This window comes from Brienomyrus brachyistius, chromosome 12 (genome assembly GCF_023856365.1).
Source record: "Brienomyrus brachyistius isolate T26 chromosome 12, BBRACH_0.4, whole genome shotgun sequence".
NCBI lineage: Eukaryota > Metazoa > Chordata > Actinopteri > Osteoglossiformes > Mormyridae > Brienomyrus > Brienomyrus brachyistius.
This window is the reverse complement of record NC_064544.1, coordinates 19,109,001-19,128,936: the sequence shown is the minus strand read 5'-3', so window position 1 is coordinate 19,128,936 and position 19,936 is coordinate 19,109,001. Positions and strand designations below refer to the sequence as shown.

At 42.0% G+C, this 19,936-nt stretch overlaps 1 protein-coding gene across 4 annotated transcripts; it reads right to left on the bottom strand.

Moving 5' to 3' along the window:
* Positions 1–740: 740 nt before the first annotated feature.
* LOC125705004 (butyrophilin-like protein 2) lies at positions 741–18,404 on the bottom strand. 4 transcript variants are annotated; one of them, XM_048971282.1, is made up of 13 exons: positions 18,180–18,404; positions 17,648–17,992; positions 16,644–16,997; positions 15,868–15,963; positions 15,388–15,483; positions 11,693–11,782; positions 7,963–8,055; positions 7,674–7,769; positions 7,531–7,549; positions 6,595–6,648; positions 6,171–6,239; positions 5,959–6,027; positions 4,981–5,650 (listed from the first exon to the last, which is right to left on the bottom strand). In XM_048971282.1, the coding sequence occupies exons 1-13, from the start codon at positions 18,244–18,246 to the stop codon at positions 5,404–5,406; spliced, it is 1,695 nt and encodes a 564-aa protein (XP_048827239.1). In that variant the 5' UTR covers positions 18,247–18,404; the 3' UTR covers positions 4,981–5,403. The 4 variants fall into 4 exon arrangements, 3 of the variants coding, with proteins under 3 accessions (XP_048827241.1, XP_048827239.1, XP_048827240.1); XM_048971283.1 differs by lacking the exon at positions 4,981–5,650 and having other exon boundaries at positions 5,664–6,027; XM_048971284.1 differs by lacking the exons at positions 4,981–5,650; positions 5,959–6,027; positions 6,171–6,239; ... (2 more) ...; positions 7,674–7,769; positions 7,963–8,055 and adding an exon at positions 741–917.
* Positions 18,405–19,936: the final 1,532 nt, after the last annotated feature.

The following is a 19,936-nucleotide window of genomic DNA, read 5'->3' as shown; positions in this document are numbered from 1 at the left end:
GACTCAGTGGGTAACACTGGCACCTCACACCACCGGCTTGGGCTCTGTGTAGTTTACATGGTGACTCAGTGGGTAACACTGGCACCTCACACCCCCCGGCTTGGGCTCTGTGTAGTTTATATGCTCTCCCAATGTTTCCCCAGAAACTCCGGTTTCCTCGCAGTCCAAAAACATGTTAGGCTAACTAGTATCCCTAAATGTCCCCTCACATGTGAATGTGTGTGTGTTCTGTGAAGGACTGGCATCCTGTCCCCTGTCTTTTGTCCTGTGCTTCTAGTGACAGGTGCCAGGTTCACTGTGATAGATGGATGGATGGATGGATGAGTTTCTTATACATTTCTACCATTTCATCAGAAAAAAATTACTCGTACATGTATTACGTACAAAAATGTCTACTCACTTTCTCCAACCCTGCAAATATAAAACAAACAACTATGCAAGAGCTCAAAACAGTAATGTCAACATTTTAGTAAAGTCCCAGTACACATATTCAGCATTTATAGTAAATTATGCATCATATCTCTGTTATACTTACAGTATGCAGAGATCTGTATAATAAGGCAGCTAAAGAGGAAGACAGACCCAGAAATGAGGACAATCAGCCGTAGATCCAGTGGCTATTTTCCTGTGTCTAAAATGACATCATCACACAAATCACTGAGAACTGAGGTCAGTAAATGAGCAGTAAGTGACAGGCATTAAACCACAGAATTCCATATAGTATTTCATAAAGGGTTTGTAAAATTTAGCTGCATTAATTTAAGGGAAGTTTGCTTAATCAAAGAACATGCAGGAGAAACATCTGAAAGTTCTAGTGTATTTACCTGCTTTGAGTATTAATACTACAGCCAGGCCAACAGAATTCAGGAGAGGGAGAGCAAAACTCCCTGATAAATATACATATTTACGGGGTTTGGCTGAAAGGTAGAGAGAAAAGCATTAGTCATACAGCTACATACAGCGCAGTGAGAAAGTATTTGCCCTGATTGTGAATAACACACAAACTGATCTGTAAACATGTCACTTAAGAAATAATGAAACTGCAACGTGTCTGTCGGTCTGTCATGTATTGCGATATTCTGCTTAAGTCCTCTAAATCTGTCTATAATCTTATTGCTTTATATGATTCATCTTTTATACTCACATTAACTCACTGACCAAGTCTGCCTTCTTTCATCTTCGCAATATTGCCATGCTAGGCAGCAGAGATACTGAAACGCTCATGCATGCACTACTCCCCTCCCATTTCGATTAGTGTAATTCTGCATTTACTGGCTTCCTGCTAAAACATACTCCAAATTCCAATACACACAAAATTCTTCTGCTAGACTTCTCACTAACACACATATCATTTTGCTCCTCTATAAACTTCACAGACTACCTGTTGCAGAGAAAACACCGACTACCCCGTAAATATTATTTTTTATATATATATTTATATATCAATAAAATCAGGTTACATGCACAGTACATTGGAGAGATTCTCCTCCATTACACACCTGCCCATTCCCTCAGGTCTGCAGGTACTGGTCTAGTGGTGCGTCGCCTTTGCTTCTCTTTTATGGGAGTCAGGGCCTTCAGTTTTTTTAGACTTTTTTGGATCTTTGCCTGCCAGCCTTTATTTCTTTCTAAGCCAATCCACAGAATCAGTAATACAAGGGAATTTGTCTCTACCTTCTGGATACGTCCCCTCAACACTTCGAAGAACATACATTATATTTTCTTTGTCATCCATCCATCCATCCATCCATTTTACAACCCGCTTATCCTACTGGGTCACGCGGGGTCCAGAGCCTATCCCGGAAGCAATGGGCACGAGGCTGGACGGGGGGGTCAGCCCATCATTGTCCTTATTTTCCAGCAATCCCAATAGCCACAGATTCTGGCATCTGAAACTTCTTTCTATATCCAGGATGCAGGCTTTGCATTGGTCTATGCCCGTTTCACCAGGCTGCACCTTAGAGGCGAGTTGTTTCAGACTGTTTTTCGTATCTTTGATTTCCGTACAGGAAAAATCTATGACCTTCTTTAAACCCTCGATGTGGATGGCAATAGCATTCGCTATCTTTTCCAATGTTCAGAATGCTTATTAGGGTTGGTAGAGCAGCCACTAGGTCACCTTTGTCAACAGGTGGCTCTGCTCTCCCCTTGCATACTGGTTTGCTTGATCTTGCAGGCAGTAGAACTACAGAAATCCTGCCCATTACCCCTGTATGAACTGTCACTAACAGGAGAGCATAATCGTGTATTATCCTTATGCTTTTCATTATGCATGAGATAAAAATGCTTAATTTTTCAGCAAGATACTTGATAAAACAGCAGTTAAGCAAAACATAAAGAGCCATTGTCCTATGCTATGAAGAGCTATGAAAAGTTTAACTTAGCAAGCTGCCCCCCCCAGAGTGAATCATGTGTATGCAAAGTTTATGTGTTGAAATCCACGTGAACATGGATGACTTCACAAGCAAGGAGTAAACAGGGGTATTTTTTTCCATGTTTGCTCAATTTAGTTAATTTTTTTATAAAGGGTTACGACAGAAATCGATCATCAGACCGTTAGGGAGATATCAATACCGAAGCCAACATACTTTGAGCGATGACTGCTTTATTATTCATGTAAACAAACTGGAAGTGCACATTTCCAATGGGGTCTACGTTGAAAAATTATATACAGCCGTGGAAAAGTATCAGACAGACTGCAGAACCAACAGGCTCCGGGACAGTGTCAGACAGACGGTACTGCAGTATGAGGGCCCGAACCAACAGGCTCCGGGACAGTGTCAGACAGACAGTACTGCAGTATGAAGGCCCGAACCAACAGGCTCCGGGACAGTGTCAGACAGACAGTACTGCAGTATGAAGGCCCGAACCAACAGGCTCCGGGACAGTGTCAGACAGACGGTACTGCAGTATGAGGGCCCGAACCAACAGGCTCCGGGACAGTGTCAGACAGACGGTACTGCAGTATGAGGGCCCAAACCAACAGGCTCCGGGACAGTGTCAGACAGACAGTACTGCAGTATGAAGGCCCGAACCAACAGGCTCCGGGACAGTGTCAGACAGACAGTACTGCAGTATGAAGGCCCGAACCAACAGGATCCAAGAACCAGAGCTGGAAAGAATGGAGCGGATAGGCTGTACAGTTCAGGTAGCGATAAATATTTAGCGAACGTTACAATGAAGAGATCACTTTGGTTTACGGCAGAGGTGCAGCGTTTGCTGGAAATTTGGGCTGAGAAATGATCAAAGATCACATGGAGCCGGGAGGTGTGAGGTGCCAAAATACAGGACTTTCTCTATGCGCAGCATGATTAAATGAAAATTACTGCATTGCATACGCAATAAATCTAAGAGGGCCATAATGCTGGCCAAAATTACTCCAAATAGGCCACAAATTAAGGAAATTATTCATGATCCCCATTGCACTGTGCGATGGCGCTTTTCTTCCGACGTTTTCTTCAACACATAAAGTTGCACGGTGATGGTGAAAGTGTGCTTGGGCCTGGAACATTAAGCACAGTGTGAGTGCAGAACAGCGGAGAACTGGGGAGGGGGGACAGTCGTATTCGCAGGGCTCGCAAAATTTCAAAATCCTTGGTAGTCCTTCGGGCAGGCACTCTTTAGTTTTTGGTAGCCCAAAATAAATTTAAGTAGCCCAAATAAATAATAGATTATTTTTAATGTATAATATTGTAAAGGAAACAAAACATCAATCAAAAAATTGTTAAAACACAAATTACAATTACTCAAATATTTGGTTCTAATTAAACAGAAATTTCTATGAACTTGTAAGAACTGTGTAGAACATGAATCAGTCTGTCAGATTCTGAATCTGAAATTTCCACTGAAGTCATGGATGAGAAAATGCCACTCGACGTTGAGGGCATAGCATCTCCTACATCAGCTTTCTCTTTCTGTGCATTGGCCTCCATTTCATTTCTCTTTGTTCTTGTCGGGGTTTTATGATCCAGGTGTCTTGAACCTTTTCCAGAAAACATCCAGAAACTAATTGACTTCTCAGGGCAAAAAGATTGAACTGTTTCCCCATTAATGGAGAGTTGCATGCAGTCATTCAGTGTACCACAAAGTAGATTGTTATGATGTGGGGTATCCTCTGTTTCAGTCTCCCAGTTACTCCTGTTTTCTCACCCATCATCACTGCAGCACCATCAAAATTTGCACACGCTACTTTCTTTTTCCATATGTCTTCTCTTATACCCATGGTGTTCACTGCTCCATCAATAGCCTCTAAAATACCTGCAGCATTTGCACTCTTGACTGGCTGACATTTGATCAGGTATGTGGATATGTCACCATTATCTCTCACATACCTGACATGAACCAACTCCTGTTCTATTATACCAGTCTCTGTACTGCCATCTGCACGAATGGATAAGAACCTGCATTCTTGAATTTCCTTTTCGATCTAGTTTCTTGAAGTTTGTGCTATTGCTCCAATAAACTCTCTGCAAGCATGGTCATTGATGTAAGTGGAACCAAGATCTTGGCCATTTGCTTTTTGAAGTTTGCAAAGGCTGCTAAATTTTGCCAATGGTAGTTCACTCTTTGCAACATAGTACGCTGTTCTAAACAGCTTTTTCAGGACTTCTTGTTGTGCTTGGTTTATTTTTAGTATGTTTTTTGCAATTTGTGTTTGTTCTGGGAAAGATGCTGCAGACTGAGCACCAATGCATTTCTTGTGATGCAGAGATTTCTCATGGGTTCTGATGGGGTCTTTCCTAAAATTACTGGTCCCAGTAACAAAGGCGCTTGCCGAGTCAGAAATCGAGGGAAATTCACGACACACCCGGCAGAACATTATGTTATTTAGCTTGTCATATTCCAGCCACAGAAATTCTTTTGTCAATGAAACCAAAAAGCTGCGCTTTCTTTCTGCCTCATAGTCTGATTTGCTATAACTTTTCCGCTTTGTCGTAGGCTTTTCTTTGGCTGTCCCTTCTTCACCCTGACCTGTCTTATTTGGTTCAGCAGAACGAAAATACCTGCGTAAATCCATTTATTTGTATTATTTTTCTCAGCGCAATCAACCTCTATCACATGTTTAAGCTTGCTGCGGGAGATTTCACTTGTCACGTTTTAATAGTAAGCTAATGTATGATAAAACGATGTCAGTGGAATTGGTGCGCAATTAATCCGTCACTGACCAATCTGTACTGCCGCTCTCTATACACAGTTTCACGATCGCAAAGTGAAAGTAAAAAACAAACGCGAATTCAAACGCGATTTCAATATTTCACATATTGACAGTGGCTCATCGATGCCCGAAAATGACATAATTACCCAGCTACGTTTGCGAAAGAATTCATATGATAGCCCGATGGGCAGGGCTGAGATAGATTTTGGTAGCCCGACTGGAAGACACAGTAGCCCCGGGACGTCGGGCTAGCGATTTTGCGAGCCCTGATTCGGGTATGATACGAAGCAACCAGGCAAAGTGTGAGTACGCCCTGACTCCCCCAATAATATACTGCTTATATGCATGAGTAATTGGTCCCTGAAATGTTTATCTGCTACCCAGCAAAATCCCTCAACTGTAGATCTTCTCCCAGTAATCCCTCTTCTGCTGGGTTCATTCATATCAGCGGGTGATGACACCTCCATCTCATGGTTTTCATATGATCTCTGTACCCTAAAAGTTAAAGGTTAATTGGTACATTTTATATTCTTTTTTGTGAAACATGTAATGTACTCATTTTGAAATGTTATTATGTTTCCAGGTTACAGGACGAGTTTTAATGTGACCAGAAAATTGAAAATGGTTTACATTCCAACAATTATAGCACTAAATAAAATACTCTCATTCATGTTTTAAGAAGCTAGCATCATTATTCCTTTGGAATTCACTGTTTAAACTGTCAGGTAAGTGTGTCCTTGGATCCAAAGTGGAGTAAATGACAGGAACCCTGAGAATCACAGAGTTCTTGTTCCTCTGTTTACCTCCTCTGTGTTTGGTCCATTGGGATCAGGGGGGGACGATGCTTCAGCCTCCTCATTGTCATCTGATGCCTACGGAAGGGATAATGTTTATATACAGAAAAGTGTAAAAAGCCTGCTTCCTACTTTAAAATCATACTGCTAATAAATGACAGGTGTCAGCATGTAAGGACCGTTGATGTTGTCCATTATATCAACGTTGTTCTTCGTTTTACCTTCTTTGTGTTTGGTCCATTGAGATCAGCGGGTGACAGGACTTCCATTTACTGACTGTCACACGAGATCTATAAAGTGTCAGTTCATATATTTCACACTGACAAATTTCATCAAACATGTAATCTACAGACCCTGCCAGTCTATCCCATTACAGTGACCACTAAGAACCACCTGTGCTTAACAACAGGGGCCCGTGACCATGGAGAATGTACTGATATGTTCCTGTGTGCTGGAGTCATAATAAGGGCTCTTCCTCTATCTCAATAGACTCCATACTTACAGGGAAGGAGGAAGAACACAAGGGCCACAGATCTGCTACAGAAACAATTATGTATAATAATCTGAGGGAAGATGGTCAGACTGATGTAGAGAAACAGGCCCCAGGACACCAGCCAGAGGGACAGATGTATCTTGGGCACCTACCTGGTCACGCTTAAAATTTTTGGGTCTCTGAAGATGGCGAATTTTTCTTTTATTCTATGGAAAACATAATACTGTTATTAGAACAAAGCATTTTCAGAATATCACATTTTACATAAAACTGACAATCATCGTGTATTTTGCTTATGTCCAATATTGGCTTAAAATGTATGTAATTCCATCATCTATAAGAAGTAATCGGATTATGGAATTGAACTGTGATGAACCTGCTGAACATTTGAATATTTAACACATCATTGTACACATTTGTAACATTTTACAACGTGGATTCTGCTTATTTATGTATGTGGAATGAAACATCTGCAATATTTTTCGGCTCTGTGTAGTTTACATGGTGACTCAGTGGGTAACACTGGCACCTCACACCTCCCGACTTGGGCTCTGTGTAGTTTACATGGTGACTCAGTGGGTAACACTGGCACCTCACACCCCCCGGCTTGGGCTCTGTGTAGTTTACATGGTGACTCAGTGGGTAACACTGGCACCTCACACCCCCCGGCTTGGGCTCTGTGTAGTTTACATGGTGACTCAGTGGGTAACACTGGCACCTCACACCCCCCGGCTTGGGTTCTGTGTAGTTTACATGGTGACTCAGTGGGTAACACTGGCACCTCACACCCCCCGGCTTGGGCTCTGTGTAGTTTATATGCTCTCCCAATGTTTCCCCAGAAACTCCGGTTTCCTCGCAGTCCAAAAACATGTTAGGCTAACTAGTATCCCTAAATGTCCCCTCACATGTGAATGTGTGTGTGTTCTGTGAAGGACTGGCATCCTGTTCCCTGTCTTTTGCCCTGTGCTTCTAGTGACAGGTGCCAGGTTCACTGTGATGGATGGATGGATGAGTTTCTTATACATTTCTACCATTTCATCAGAAAAAAATTACTCGTACATGTATTACGTACAAAAATGTCTACTCACTTTGTCTTTTTCTCCAACCCTGCAAATATAAAACAAACAACTATGCAAGAGCTCAAAACAGTAATGACAACATTTTAGTAAAGTCCCAGTAGACATATTCAGCATTTATGGTAAGTTATGCATCATATCTCTGTTATACTTACAGTATGCAGACATCTGTATAATAAGGCAGCTAAAGATGAAGACAGACCCAGAAATGAGGACAATCAGCCGTAGATCCAGTGGCTGTTTTCCTGTCTCTGAAATGACATCATCACAAAAATCACTGAGAACTGAGGTCAGTAAATGAGCAGTAAGTGACAGGCATTAAACCACAGAATTCCATATAGTATTTCATAAAGGGTTTGTAAAATTTAGCTGCATTAATTTAAGGAAAGTTTGCTTACTCAAAGAACATGCAGGAGAAACATCTGAAAGTTCTAGTGTATTTACCTGCTTTGAGTTTTAATGCTACAGCCAGGCCAACAGAATTCAGGAGAGGGAGAGTAAAAGTCCCTGATAAATATACATATTTACGGGGTTTGGCTGAAAGGTAGAGAGAAAAGCATTAGTCATACAGCTACATACAGCGCAGTGAGAAAGTATTTGCCCTAATTGTGAATAACACACAAACTGATCTGTAAACATGTCACTTAAGAAATAATGAAACTGCAACGTGTCTGTCTGTCTATCATCATGGTCTTTCATGTACTGCAATATTCTGCTTAAGTCCTCTAAATCTGTCTATAATCTTATTGCTTTATATGATTCACCTTTTATACTCACATTAACTCACTGACCAAGTCTGCCTTCTTTCATCTTCGCAATATTGCCATGCTAGGCAGCAGAGATACTGAAACGCTCATGCATGCACTACTCCCCTCCCATTTCGATTAGTGTAATTCTGCATTTACTGGCTTCCTGCTAAAACATACTCCAAATTCCAATACACACAAAATTCTTCTGCTAGACTTCTCACTAACACACATATCATTTTGCTCCTCTATAAACTTCACAGACTACCTGTTGCAGAGAAAACACCGACTACCCCGTAAATATTATTTTTTATATATATATTTATATATCAATAAAATCAGGTTACATGCACAGTACATTGGAGAGATTCTCCTCCATTACACACCTGCCCATTCCCTCAGGTCTGCAGGTACTGGTCTAGTGGTGCGTCGCCTTTGCTTCTCTTTTATGGGAGTCAGGGCCTTCAGTTTTTTTAGACTTTTTTGGATCTTTGCCTGCCAGCCTTTATTTCTTTCTAAGCCAATCCACAGAATCAGTAATACAAGGGAATTTGTCTCTACCTTCTGGATACGTCCCCTCAACACTTCGAAGAACATACATTATATTTTCTTTGTCATCCATCCATCCATCCATCCATTTTACAACCCGCTTATCCTACTGGGTCACGCGGGGTCCAGAGCCTATCCCGGAAGCAATGGGCACGAGGCTGGACGGGGGGGTCAGCCCATCATTGTCCTTATTTTCCAGCAATCCCAATAGCCACAGATTCTGGCATCTGAAACTTCTTTCTATATCCAGGATGCAGGCTTTGCATTGGTCTATGCCCGTTTCACCAGGCTGCACCTTAGAGGCGAGTTGTTTCAGACTGTTTTTCGTATCTTTGATTTCCGTACAGGAAAAATCTATGACCTTCTTTAAACCCTCGATGTGGATGGCAATAGCATTCGCTATCTTTTCCAATGTTCAGAATGCTTATTAGGGTTGGTAGAGCAGCCACTAGGTCACCTTTGTCAACAGGTGGCTCTGCTCTCCCCTTGCATACTGGTTTGCTTGATCTTGCAGGCAGTAGAACTACAGAAATCCTGCCCATTACCCCTGTATGAACTGTCACTAACAGGAGAGCATAATCGTGTATTATCCTTATGCTTTTCATTATGCATGAGATAAAAATGCTTAATTTTTCAGCAAGATACTTGATAAAACAGCAGTTAAGCAAAACATAAAGAGCCATTGTCCTATGCTATGAAGAGCTATGAAAAGTTTAACTTAGCAAGCTGCCCCCCCCAGAGTGAATCATGTGTATGCAAAGTTTATGTGTTGAAATCCACGTGAACATGGATGACTTCACAAGCAAGGAGTAAACAGGGGTATTTTTTTCCATGTTTGCTCAATTTAGTTAATTTTTTTATAAAGGGTTACGACAGAAATCGATCATCAGACCGTTAGGGAGATATCAGTAGTGAAGCCAACATACTTTGAGCGATGACTGCTTTATTATTCATGTAAACAAACTGGAAGTGCACATTTCCAATGGGGTCTATGTTGAAAAATTATATACAGCCATGGAAAAGTATCAAACAGACAGTACTACAGTATGTGGGCCTTAACCAACAGGCTCTGGGACAGTGTCAGACAGACAGGACTGCAGTATGAGGGCCTTAACCAACAGGCTCTGGGACAGTGTCAGTCAGACAGCACTGCAGTATGAGGGCCCGAACCAACAGGCTCCGGGACAGTGTCAGACAGACAGCACTGCAGTATGAGGGCCCGAACCAACAGGCTCCGGGACAGTGTCAGACACATAGTACTGCAGTATGAGGGCCCAAACCAACAGGCTCCGGGACAGTGTCAGACAGACGGTACTGCAGTATGAGGGCCAGAACCAACAGGCTCCGGGACAGTATCAGACAGACAGTACTGCAGTATGAGGGCCCAAATCAACAGGCTCCAGGACAGTGTCAGACAGACGGTACTGCAGTATGAGGGCCCAAACCAACAGGCTCCGGGACAGTGTCAGACAGACAGTACTGCAGTATGAGGGCCCGAACCAACAGGCTCCGGGACAGTGTCAGACAGACAGTACTGCAGTATGAGGGCCCAAACCAACAGGCTCCGGGACAGTGTCAGACAGACAGTATTGCAGTATGAGGGCCCAAACCAACAGGCTCCGGGACAGTGTCAGACAGACAGTACTGCAGTATGGAGGCCCGAACCAACAGGCTCCGAGACAGTGTCAGACAGACAGTACTGCAGTATGAGGGCCCAAACCAACAGGCTCCGGGACAGTGTCAGACAGACAGTATTGCAGTATGAGGACCCGAACCAGCAGGCTTAGTCGGAAATATGGTGGACGAAAGACGGCGCATGCATCATTTGTGTGGAAGCACTTCACATTAAAAGGAAATGAGAATGCATTTCCCCCCATAGTCCAAAAACATGCTGAGGCTGATTGGACTTGCTAAATTGCCCATAGGTGTGCATGTGACAGTGAATGGTGTGTGAGTGTGCCCTGCGATGGGCTGGCCCCCCATCCTGGGTTGTTCCCCACCTTGTGCCCACAGCTTCCAGGATAGGCTCTGGACCCTCCACAACCCAGAAGGATAAGCAAATGAGGACCAGAACTATTAATTTAATAACAATGGTGTAGTAAATCAGTAGTTATATTCACTACGGTATTAGTCATTACTGTATTCTTTATTGTTTCCACCCCCTGTAAGTGCCCACCCTTCTATCTCACCAAAAGCAAACAGAGGAATACAGTTTGACAAAGGACTGTTTTATTTTCTGTTCATTCATCCATCCATTTTACAAACTGCTTTTCCTACTGGGTCACGGGGGGTCCGGAGCCTATCCCGGAAGCAATGGGCACAAGGCAGGGAACAACCCAGGATGGAGGGCCAGCCCATCGCAGGGCACACTCATACACCATTCACTCTCACATGCACACCTACGGGCAATTTAGTAACTCCAATTAGCCTCAGCATGTTTTTGGACTGTGGGGGGAAACCGGAGCACCCGGAGGAAACCCCACGACAACATGGGGAGAACATGTAAACTCCACACACGTGACCCAGGCGGAGATTCAAACCCAGGTCCCACCATGCCGCCCCGCACATAATAAGTGATTAATATTAATTATTTTTTTGTTCACATATTGTGTGTTTTGAATAGGGCTGAATGAGACTACAAAAAGATCACATATTGTTGTGCTATAGCCTATGTGCATGGCCTGTTTTGAGAAATGCTCTTATAATCTTGAGAATGTTGAGTATGTTTCATGAAATGTGGCAAAGCAATTCAAAAAAAACTAATTTATATTGCAAGAGTTTCATAATCATGTTGAATGTATTTTCTTTTTTCATTGTCACCTTCTTTGAACTGTGTATATTGGAAACAGAAGGAAAAATACAAAAATAAGTAACCATACCTGTTAAGTCCCCATATGGAGCCATAATAAACAGCAGTGGGATATTCATCAGACTGATGACAGCACAAGTAACAGCCTCTCCTGCGGATCCTGAGAAACAGCAGTTACACAAGATAACACTTAGTGAATGTTTGGCAGTATTTACATGCAGGGATGGCCCCCATCAAAGCACATCATTTTGGGCACTAGACCTAGACCAACTTAATTATGTTTAAGGGCCCTTGTCAGTCAGGGGCCCTCTGAATCATCCTAACTCCCCCCGACGATGCCCCTGTTTAAATGTAGTTCTGCAGATTAGATACCAGGTTTCCTGTATCAACTTGATCTTGCTTTGCTGAACTCCCCAGGGCATCTTGCACTAATGGTGGCAGGACTGACTGCATATGGAATTCTATAGTCACTATAATTAGCTTCCTTGCAGTTTTAAATTTTATGTTTATGTGATCAAGTGTGTTGATCCATCCATCCATGTTCTACAACTGCTTGTTCCATTCAGCGTCACTGGGGCTATTTCAAAGGCTACAGGCACAAGGCAAAGAACCCTCACATATGTGACCCTCCAGCACAAAACCGTACGGAAGTCGCATGGCCGTATTTTTAGATATTTGAGGATTTTTTGTGCTCTTTCATTTGATACCATAATCCTAATTTCTAATTTTTGACCCAAGTGTACAGTTTTGTGCTGGATATAACTGAGGCTGATGTTTTGCAAAGCCTAGCTAAGCTCAAAATAAATAAATCACAGGGCCCTGATGGCATCTTACCTATAGTGTTAAAAGAGATGAGGGATATTACTTGGCGACCCTTAACTTTACTGTTTCAAAAATCCTTATCTGAAGGTGTGGTACCTTCTGATTGGAAGCATGCCTTCATAACGCCCATTTTCAAAAAAGGGAATAGAAGTAATTTGTCAAACTATAGGCCAATCAGTCTAACTTGTATAACTGGTAAAGTTATGGAGGCTATAATCAAAGAGAAAATGGTAGATTACCTGGACTCCAATAACATTTTGCGGGATAGCCAGCATGGATTTAGGAGAGGTAGATCCTGTTTAACGAATCTGTTGGAGTTTTTTGAGGAAGCTACTCAGGAAGTTGATGATAAGAAGGCCTATGATGTCATCTACTTAGATTTCCAAAAGGCTTTTGATGTTGTCCCCCACAAGAGGCTCCTACTTAAACTCAAAGCGACTGGTATTTTAGGTACCGTAGCGACCTGGATTGATAACTGGTTAACAGATAGGAAACAGCGAGTAGTTATAAGAGGCACAATGTCACAGTGGGCCTGCGTCCATAGTGGGGTACCGCAGGGTTCGATTTTAGGACCACTATTGTTCCTAGTTTACATAAATGATATGGATACCAATATATACAGTAAACTGGTGAAATTTGCAGATGACACCAAGGTGGGTGGTGTAGCAGATACTGAATTAGCGGCTCAGCAGCTACAGCGGGATCTTGATTTAATTAGTGACTGGGCTGATACCTGGCAGATGAAATGTAACGTAGACAAATGTAAGGTACTCCATGTAGGGAGCAGAAATATAAAGTACAGGTATTTTATGGGTGTCACTGAAATAAAGGTAGCTGATCATGAAAAAGTCCTTGGTGTGTATGTTGATGCTTCCATGTCCCATTCTTGCCAGTGTGGGGAAGCAATAAAAAAGGCCAATAGGATGTTGTATTAGCTTAAATTATATAATCTTGTTTTGTTTGACTCTTCTGCCGGCCCCTGGAGGATGGGCCCCCCCTTTGGGTCTGGTTCCTCCCAAGGTTTCTTCCTCTTAGGGAGTTTTTCCTTGCCACCGTTGCCTTTGGCTTACTCACTGGGGGGTCTTTACGTGGCAGAAATGTAAAGCGCATTGAAACAATGTAATGTTGTGATAATGCGCTATATAAATAAAATTGCTTTGCATTGCATGTTGGGGTATATCTCCAGGTGTGTGGAGTATAAGTCAAGGGAGGTAATGCTAAGATTATACAATTCCTTGGTGAGACCTCACCTAGAATATTGTGTGCAGGTTTGGTCACCATATCTTAAAAAGGACATTTTAGCTTTAGAAAAGGTGCAGCGTAAGGTCACAAAAATGATTCCTGGTCTTAGAGGAATGTCATACGAGGAACGGTTACTTGAGCTAAATCTGTTCAGTCTCAAGCAAAGGAGACTGAGGGGGGACATGATCCAGGTATATAAGATTCTAACAGGTTTGGATGCTGTTCAACCAAATAGTTACTTCAGCATTAGTTTAAATACACAAACTCGTGGCCATAGGTGGAAATTAGCAGGAGAACATTTCAAGCTGGATTTAAGGAAGCACTTCTTTACACAGCGTGTAGTCAGAGTATGGAATAGCCTTCCTGATAACGTAGTGCAAGCTGAATCCTTGGGTTCCATTAAATCAGAGCTAGATAAGATTTTAACAATTCTGAGCTATTAGTTAAGTTCTCCCCAAGCGAGCTTGATGGGCCGAATGGCCTCCTCTCGTTTGTATAGTTCTTATGTTCTTATATATGGGTGATTTGATAACTCTGACTTATCTCAAATGTTTTTGGACTGTAGAGGGGGGAAACCAGAGTACCTGGTGCAAACCCCCTGATGACATGGGGAGATATGCAAACTACACACACAGGGAGCCATGGTGGAGACTTGAACCCAGGTCCCAATGTGTGAGGCAACAGTGCTAACCGCGCACCCCCATATGACCTGAAGGGCAGTTATTGCCCTGTAAATGCTTTCAGGTACTGAAGAAACACAAATCCTCTTTCTGGTAATAACTACAAAGTGCACAAACCTACACAAAATATTTACAATGCCAACATAAATAATCCTTTGTGGGATGCACACCAAAATATAAACAATTACATTAACTGATAAACGACTAAAAGGATGATTGTCAAAGAAAAGGACTAATCAAAACAAGACAATGATTAAAGTAACTCTTCCCTGTTATATTAACCCATCAGTGTACCCAGGTAAATTTGGTCTTGTTTTGCTACCCTATTAACTAATTTAGGTAATTCGTTACTGAATTTGCATTAATAATCCATCAAGTAGATAGGTAAGTAAATACTTTTAACAAAAATTATTTTACAGTAAATAGTTTTTTTGGGGTTGGCAAGTCTTTTTCTAAAAAGCACGTTTAGTGGGATCCACCTGTCAGCTAATCTTAAAAGGTTAGAATGTTTCTGTCAGCCTGTTGGTTAGTTCACCAGCAGGAGGCGCTCTGGGCTGTCCCATTTTACAAATAGAAAAAATCTAATTAAATAAACGCCCTGTGATGGGCTGGCCCCCCGTCCTGGGTTGTTCCTTGCCTCGTGCCCATAGCTTCCGGGATAGGTTCCATACCCCCCGTGACCAAGAAGGATAAGCAGTTTGGAAAATGGATGGATGTATGGAAGTTAAATGAACTTTAGTTATTCTAGATTAATACTCTACAGCGGTTAGGCAGGTACTTTAATGCTTTTTAACACCTTCAACATTTTTTTTAAATTTATACAGACAATATTCACACAAACATTCACTAACAACATTCCTGATCTCTCTTAAGCCTTTAGCCACTAACCTTCATAAATCCATTTACTTTACTACTGCTGCTCTGTTGTCCATAGAACATTTTTAAACCATAAAACTCAAGAGACAGAAATAATTGCAATATGTCAGCTTTCAGTGCATTCTTTAAAATTGATTCAGCTCACCTTCAGTTACACCCCACAGGATAAATGCTGCAGAAACCACGATTGGAGGAACTGTGACATGTGACCAGTGACTCAACAGAGCCTGTTTGCTTTTATCTACAGACAGAAAGTAGAACCAAACTTGACCACATGCGCTTTAGTATTATATGACAGTTCATGCAAAGTTTAATGATCCATAACCATCATCAGGTGGGCAGTGGTGGCCTTGTGCACTTGTGATAGAAAGATTGCTGATTCAAGTCCCTGACCATCAAGGCACCACTGAGGTACCCTGAGCAAGGTACTGCTCCCCAGGTGCTGAATTAGCTGCCCACTGCTATGTCACATATGGGTTATATTCAGAGGACATATTTCATTGTTATGCGACAATTAATCACCTTCAGATGGTCATTGTGCTGCATGCTGACCAACAGAGTGTAAAGCCTCATAGTCCTTCATAAAAGTTGGATGAAAATCAAAAGATCTTTTTGAACCACTTACTGTGTAAATTCCTGACAGATAAAGCACCAGTAAGTAGGACTACAGGTGTGACAGCGATGCACAGCCCCAGAATCAGCCAATGCAGGGATGAATAACCTACAAAATTAACACAAATCTTTTATTTATTTTCTAAATTAGACTGTTTGCCATGATCATTACATCCAAACCACCAATTACACTCAAGCTGGAGCAGAAATTTATTATTAAATATTTTTCCACCAGTGTGTCATTCCTAACAGTTGTCCAGCCTAAAACATAATAATATTTTTTAAATTTCCATATACGGCTTGAAATATATTTACAAAAAATTCACAGAGAACAATTTATTTGTATTTGTCCAGTAATAAAATGTTTCGTACAATAAATAAAAAAACCATGGTTATTATAGTATTTTTTCCAGTGCCATGGTCTCCGAAATGATTGTGTTATTATTAATATTTAATAATTACACACTGTATCATCAGTATTTCACCAAATAGCTTTCATACATTCAACATGCTCAATTGGCCAAGACAAGGAGTGACCATGTCTGATCGTACTGCACACACTGGCCAGTCACCAACTCCACCCGACATCCTGACAACTTTCAACAACCGAAAATTAGCTTGGTGTGTTTTAGTCTTTACACTGAGCTGACTAAACCCAGTTAGACTATGGTACATCCATAAAACTCAGTATAGAACAGAACCACTGACCCTCAGGAGAATGAAAATGAGATTGAATCACACAAAACTATGTTGAGATGCATGTTAAAACCAGTTCTTTTAGTGACTCACCCAGAGCTGCTATCCTGGCAGTTGTATTGGCAGAATCAGTATCTGAGTGGACTTCACACCTGAACTCTCCTTTGTCTTCCATCCTGACTTTTCTCAGTTTCACTGAGAAGTTTCCTTTGGGAATTTCCTCAGTGAAGAATTCAGCTCTTCCAGAGTATCTCCCATCCTGTGACTCTGGTCTGTTCTCTCCATCAGCATACAGATGCACCATGATGTCACCGTCATTGTCTGTCTTTCTCCATTCCACCTGAAGCTCTGTCACATTAACATGGGTGTCCAGAGAGCAGCTGAGAGTCACATCCTCTCCAGCATGTGCATAGACAGGCTCATCTGCACCCGTCACCACCAGCCACTCTGGAACAAGAACAGGAAGATTCACACAACCTGGCAACCTGACATCTGTGTGTTTTTCCTTCCTGTTTAGGGATGAAACTCAGATAGTTTGGGCTGTTTCCATTTTAACATGTGGCTCTGACGATAGGGATCTGTGCCAGCAATTGGAATGTTACTGGTTCGAATCCTGTGAATGTCAGCAGTGATCCTACTCTGTTGGGCCCTTGAGCAAGGCCCTTAACCTGCAATTGCTTTGTCCTGGGTATGACATTAATCCACATCCAGCCCTGGAAGGAGGTCCTCCAACTTACAGGGAAATTTGGGGGTTGGTGGCAGGATTGGCACTCCAGCCACCAGAAAAAAAACTCACACTGGTCCATTCAGACTGGTGTAGTGCTGAGGTATCACCCACTGCATGGCTGTGCTCAGGTTCTCATCCTAGGTAGTTTGTCATGTGGTGGGTGCAGAAACGAGCTATAATCAGCGTGTGCTCCTTACCCCACTTAGGAAGTTGTAAGATGAAAGATTTCTGTGATTTTTCTTTGAAAACTACATGTAAGAAATAACTCTAAAACTAATTATAATGTATTCTACATACACCAGTGGAATTATCAACTCCAAAAAATAAGTAATGATAATACTTAAGTCATAAATCAGAGAGGCTCACTTACCTACTTCATGTATTTCCACCCGTGTTTCATGGTTCTCCTGCTCTGTATAAACCACACACTTGTACACTCCTGCATCTGCAGTCCTCACACCCTCAAGCAGCAGAGAGAAGTTGCCTTTGGGGATTTCCTGAGAGAAGAAGTGGGCTCTGCCCCTGTAGGCGTCCCCCTGTGATTCAGGTCTGCTCTGACCCCCCATGAATAGGTGCACGATGGTGCCTGAATCAGTCCTTCTCCAGTCCACCTCCAGCTCCTCCAAAGGCAGGGGTCTGTCCACAAAGCAGGGCAGCAGTACAGCTCCTCCCAGCCGGGCTGTTAGAGGACCAGCATAGCTGTGCAGCAGGAAACCTACCACAGGGATAAGAGATATAAAATCACTTTATGCTTCAAAGCATTAAATAATAAGCTTAAATCATCAATAAAAATTTCTACGTCAATTAGTATGCACAAAAGTTATATTTCAATCAATTTCTTCAACGTTATTACACGAGTCACCAAAAACAAAATGTAGGTCTTATTCTTAAGCGATACGTACCATTCGAGTTGATAACGGACTTGAACAATACTAGTAATATAGTGACAGCGTCGATCTTCCTTTTCATCCTTTAATTGCCGATTACTTTTTATTGTACTTAAAGAACAATTTCTACACGACAGGCCAGCAAATTGTAGCCGAAATACAGATATATATGCTTTGTTTAACGCAGCTCTGTCGGCTACATGCACTTTCACTTTACACAAGCTGTAACGGGAAGAAACCGGAAGCAGCCGCTCATATCAGCTCCACGGAGAATAGCCCGAAATGGATCGATGTGGAGATTGAGAAATACGTAACGAAAGTGACGCAAATGATTAATTTTTTTGCATGAGCAAAAAAAGTTTGAGAAGTTATGCTTCGCTATTAGATTGATTTAACGTTCTTTTCTTGTTTTAATTGTTGTTCATTTTAATAACAGTATTTTCGTTTTAAGTGCAGTCACAGTTTAAGTTAAGGTGAGCTCCTTAGGGCCTCTAAGGAATATTTGCTCGTATTTTTTTAAATCATGTGTGCATTGAGACGTGCTACCATGATATTGAACGTGTTTGAGTTTTAAGAGTATCAAACTATGCTCTCGTTGTGAACAAATTCCGATTCCTCGTGTCATACACAGTTGTACATATCTGTTAACCCTATCTCAATTAGAAGACTGTCTATTAGATATCCGGTGCTGGATGGCAAAAAAAATCCTTATGTTAAACAGAAAAAACAAGTTCTGGTAATTGGTCCCAAGGCTGCAAGAAATAAGTTTCACCACCTCAATGTTGGTAGCCTTCCTACACAACCTAACACGGTGGTTAGAAATCTTGGCATTCTTGTTGATTCAGATCTATGCTTTGATGCTCACATAAGTAGTATTACTAGAACTGCGTTTTATCATCTACGGAACATAACCAAGCTTCGTAAGATGCTCTCATTTAATGATGCAGAAAAACTAATACATGCCTTCGTAAGCTCCAGACTGGATTACTGTAATGCCCTCCTATCGGGTTGCCCGTCTGGATCCTTGTATAAACTGCAGATGGTACAGAAAGCTGCAGCCAGAGTTCTAACAAACACAAAAAAATTTGATCATATTACACCGGTCTTATCCTCTCTTCATTGGCTGCCAGTTAAGTCCCGAATTGACTATAAAATAAAAAATAAAATAGAATAAAACAAAATAAAAAAAAGGGGGCAGCGTGTGGCTCAGTGTAATCAGCCTGTGTCCTTGTAATCAGAAAGTCGCAGGTTCGAACCTAGCCTCAGCACGTCTGCGGGTCCTTGAGCAAGACCCTTATCCCCACTATAGCCACTACAGGTGGCAGCCTTTCGCAGTCAACTTACTCCACAAAGAGCAATTTGAGGGAGGCGTAAAGATAATTTCCCTACAGGGGATCAATAAAGTATCAATTAATCTTAATTAATTACTGCTATTAACTTATAAAGCACTCAATGGCCTTGCACCAGAATACCTTAGTGATCTGCTGACCACATACAACCCTCCACGCTTGCTTCGCTCTCAAGCCATGGGATACCTGTTAGTACCTAAGGTAGAAAAAGCTACGGCAGGCTGCAGAGCTTTCTCCTACAGAGCTCCTCAGCTGTGGAATGGTCTTCCACTGGATGTGCGGGTTTCAGGCTCACTCTCAATATTCAAGTCTAGACTAAAAACACACCTGTTTAGTTTAGCGTATAGGGACACTAGTTCTAGCTCTAGCTAACTCCTCACTCCCAGTCAGACCTGTAGTGTGAGGTGTAGAGCTGGGTGGGGA

Bases quoted from the DNA above. Each gene is read 5' to 3' on its own strand.
- LOC125705004 (XM_048971282.1), bottom strand. From the start codon at position 18,246: ATGAAAAGGAAGATCGACGCTGTCACTATATTACTAGTATTGTTCAAG. The intron at 16,998-17,647 runs GTAAGTGAGCCT...TTCTTGTTCCAG, and splicing joins GGTGGAAATACATGAAGTAG to AGTGGCTGGTGGTGACGGGT. The intron at 8,056-11,692 runs GTATGGTTACTT...TCTACCTTTCAG, and splicing joins TCCATATGGGGACTTAACAG to CCAAACCCCGTAAATATGTA.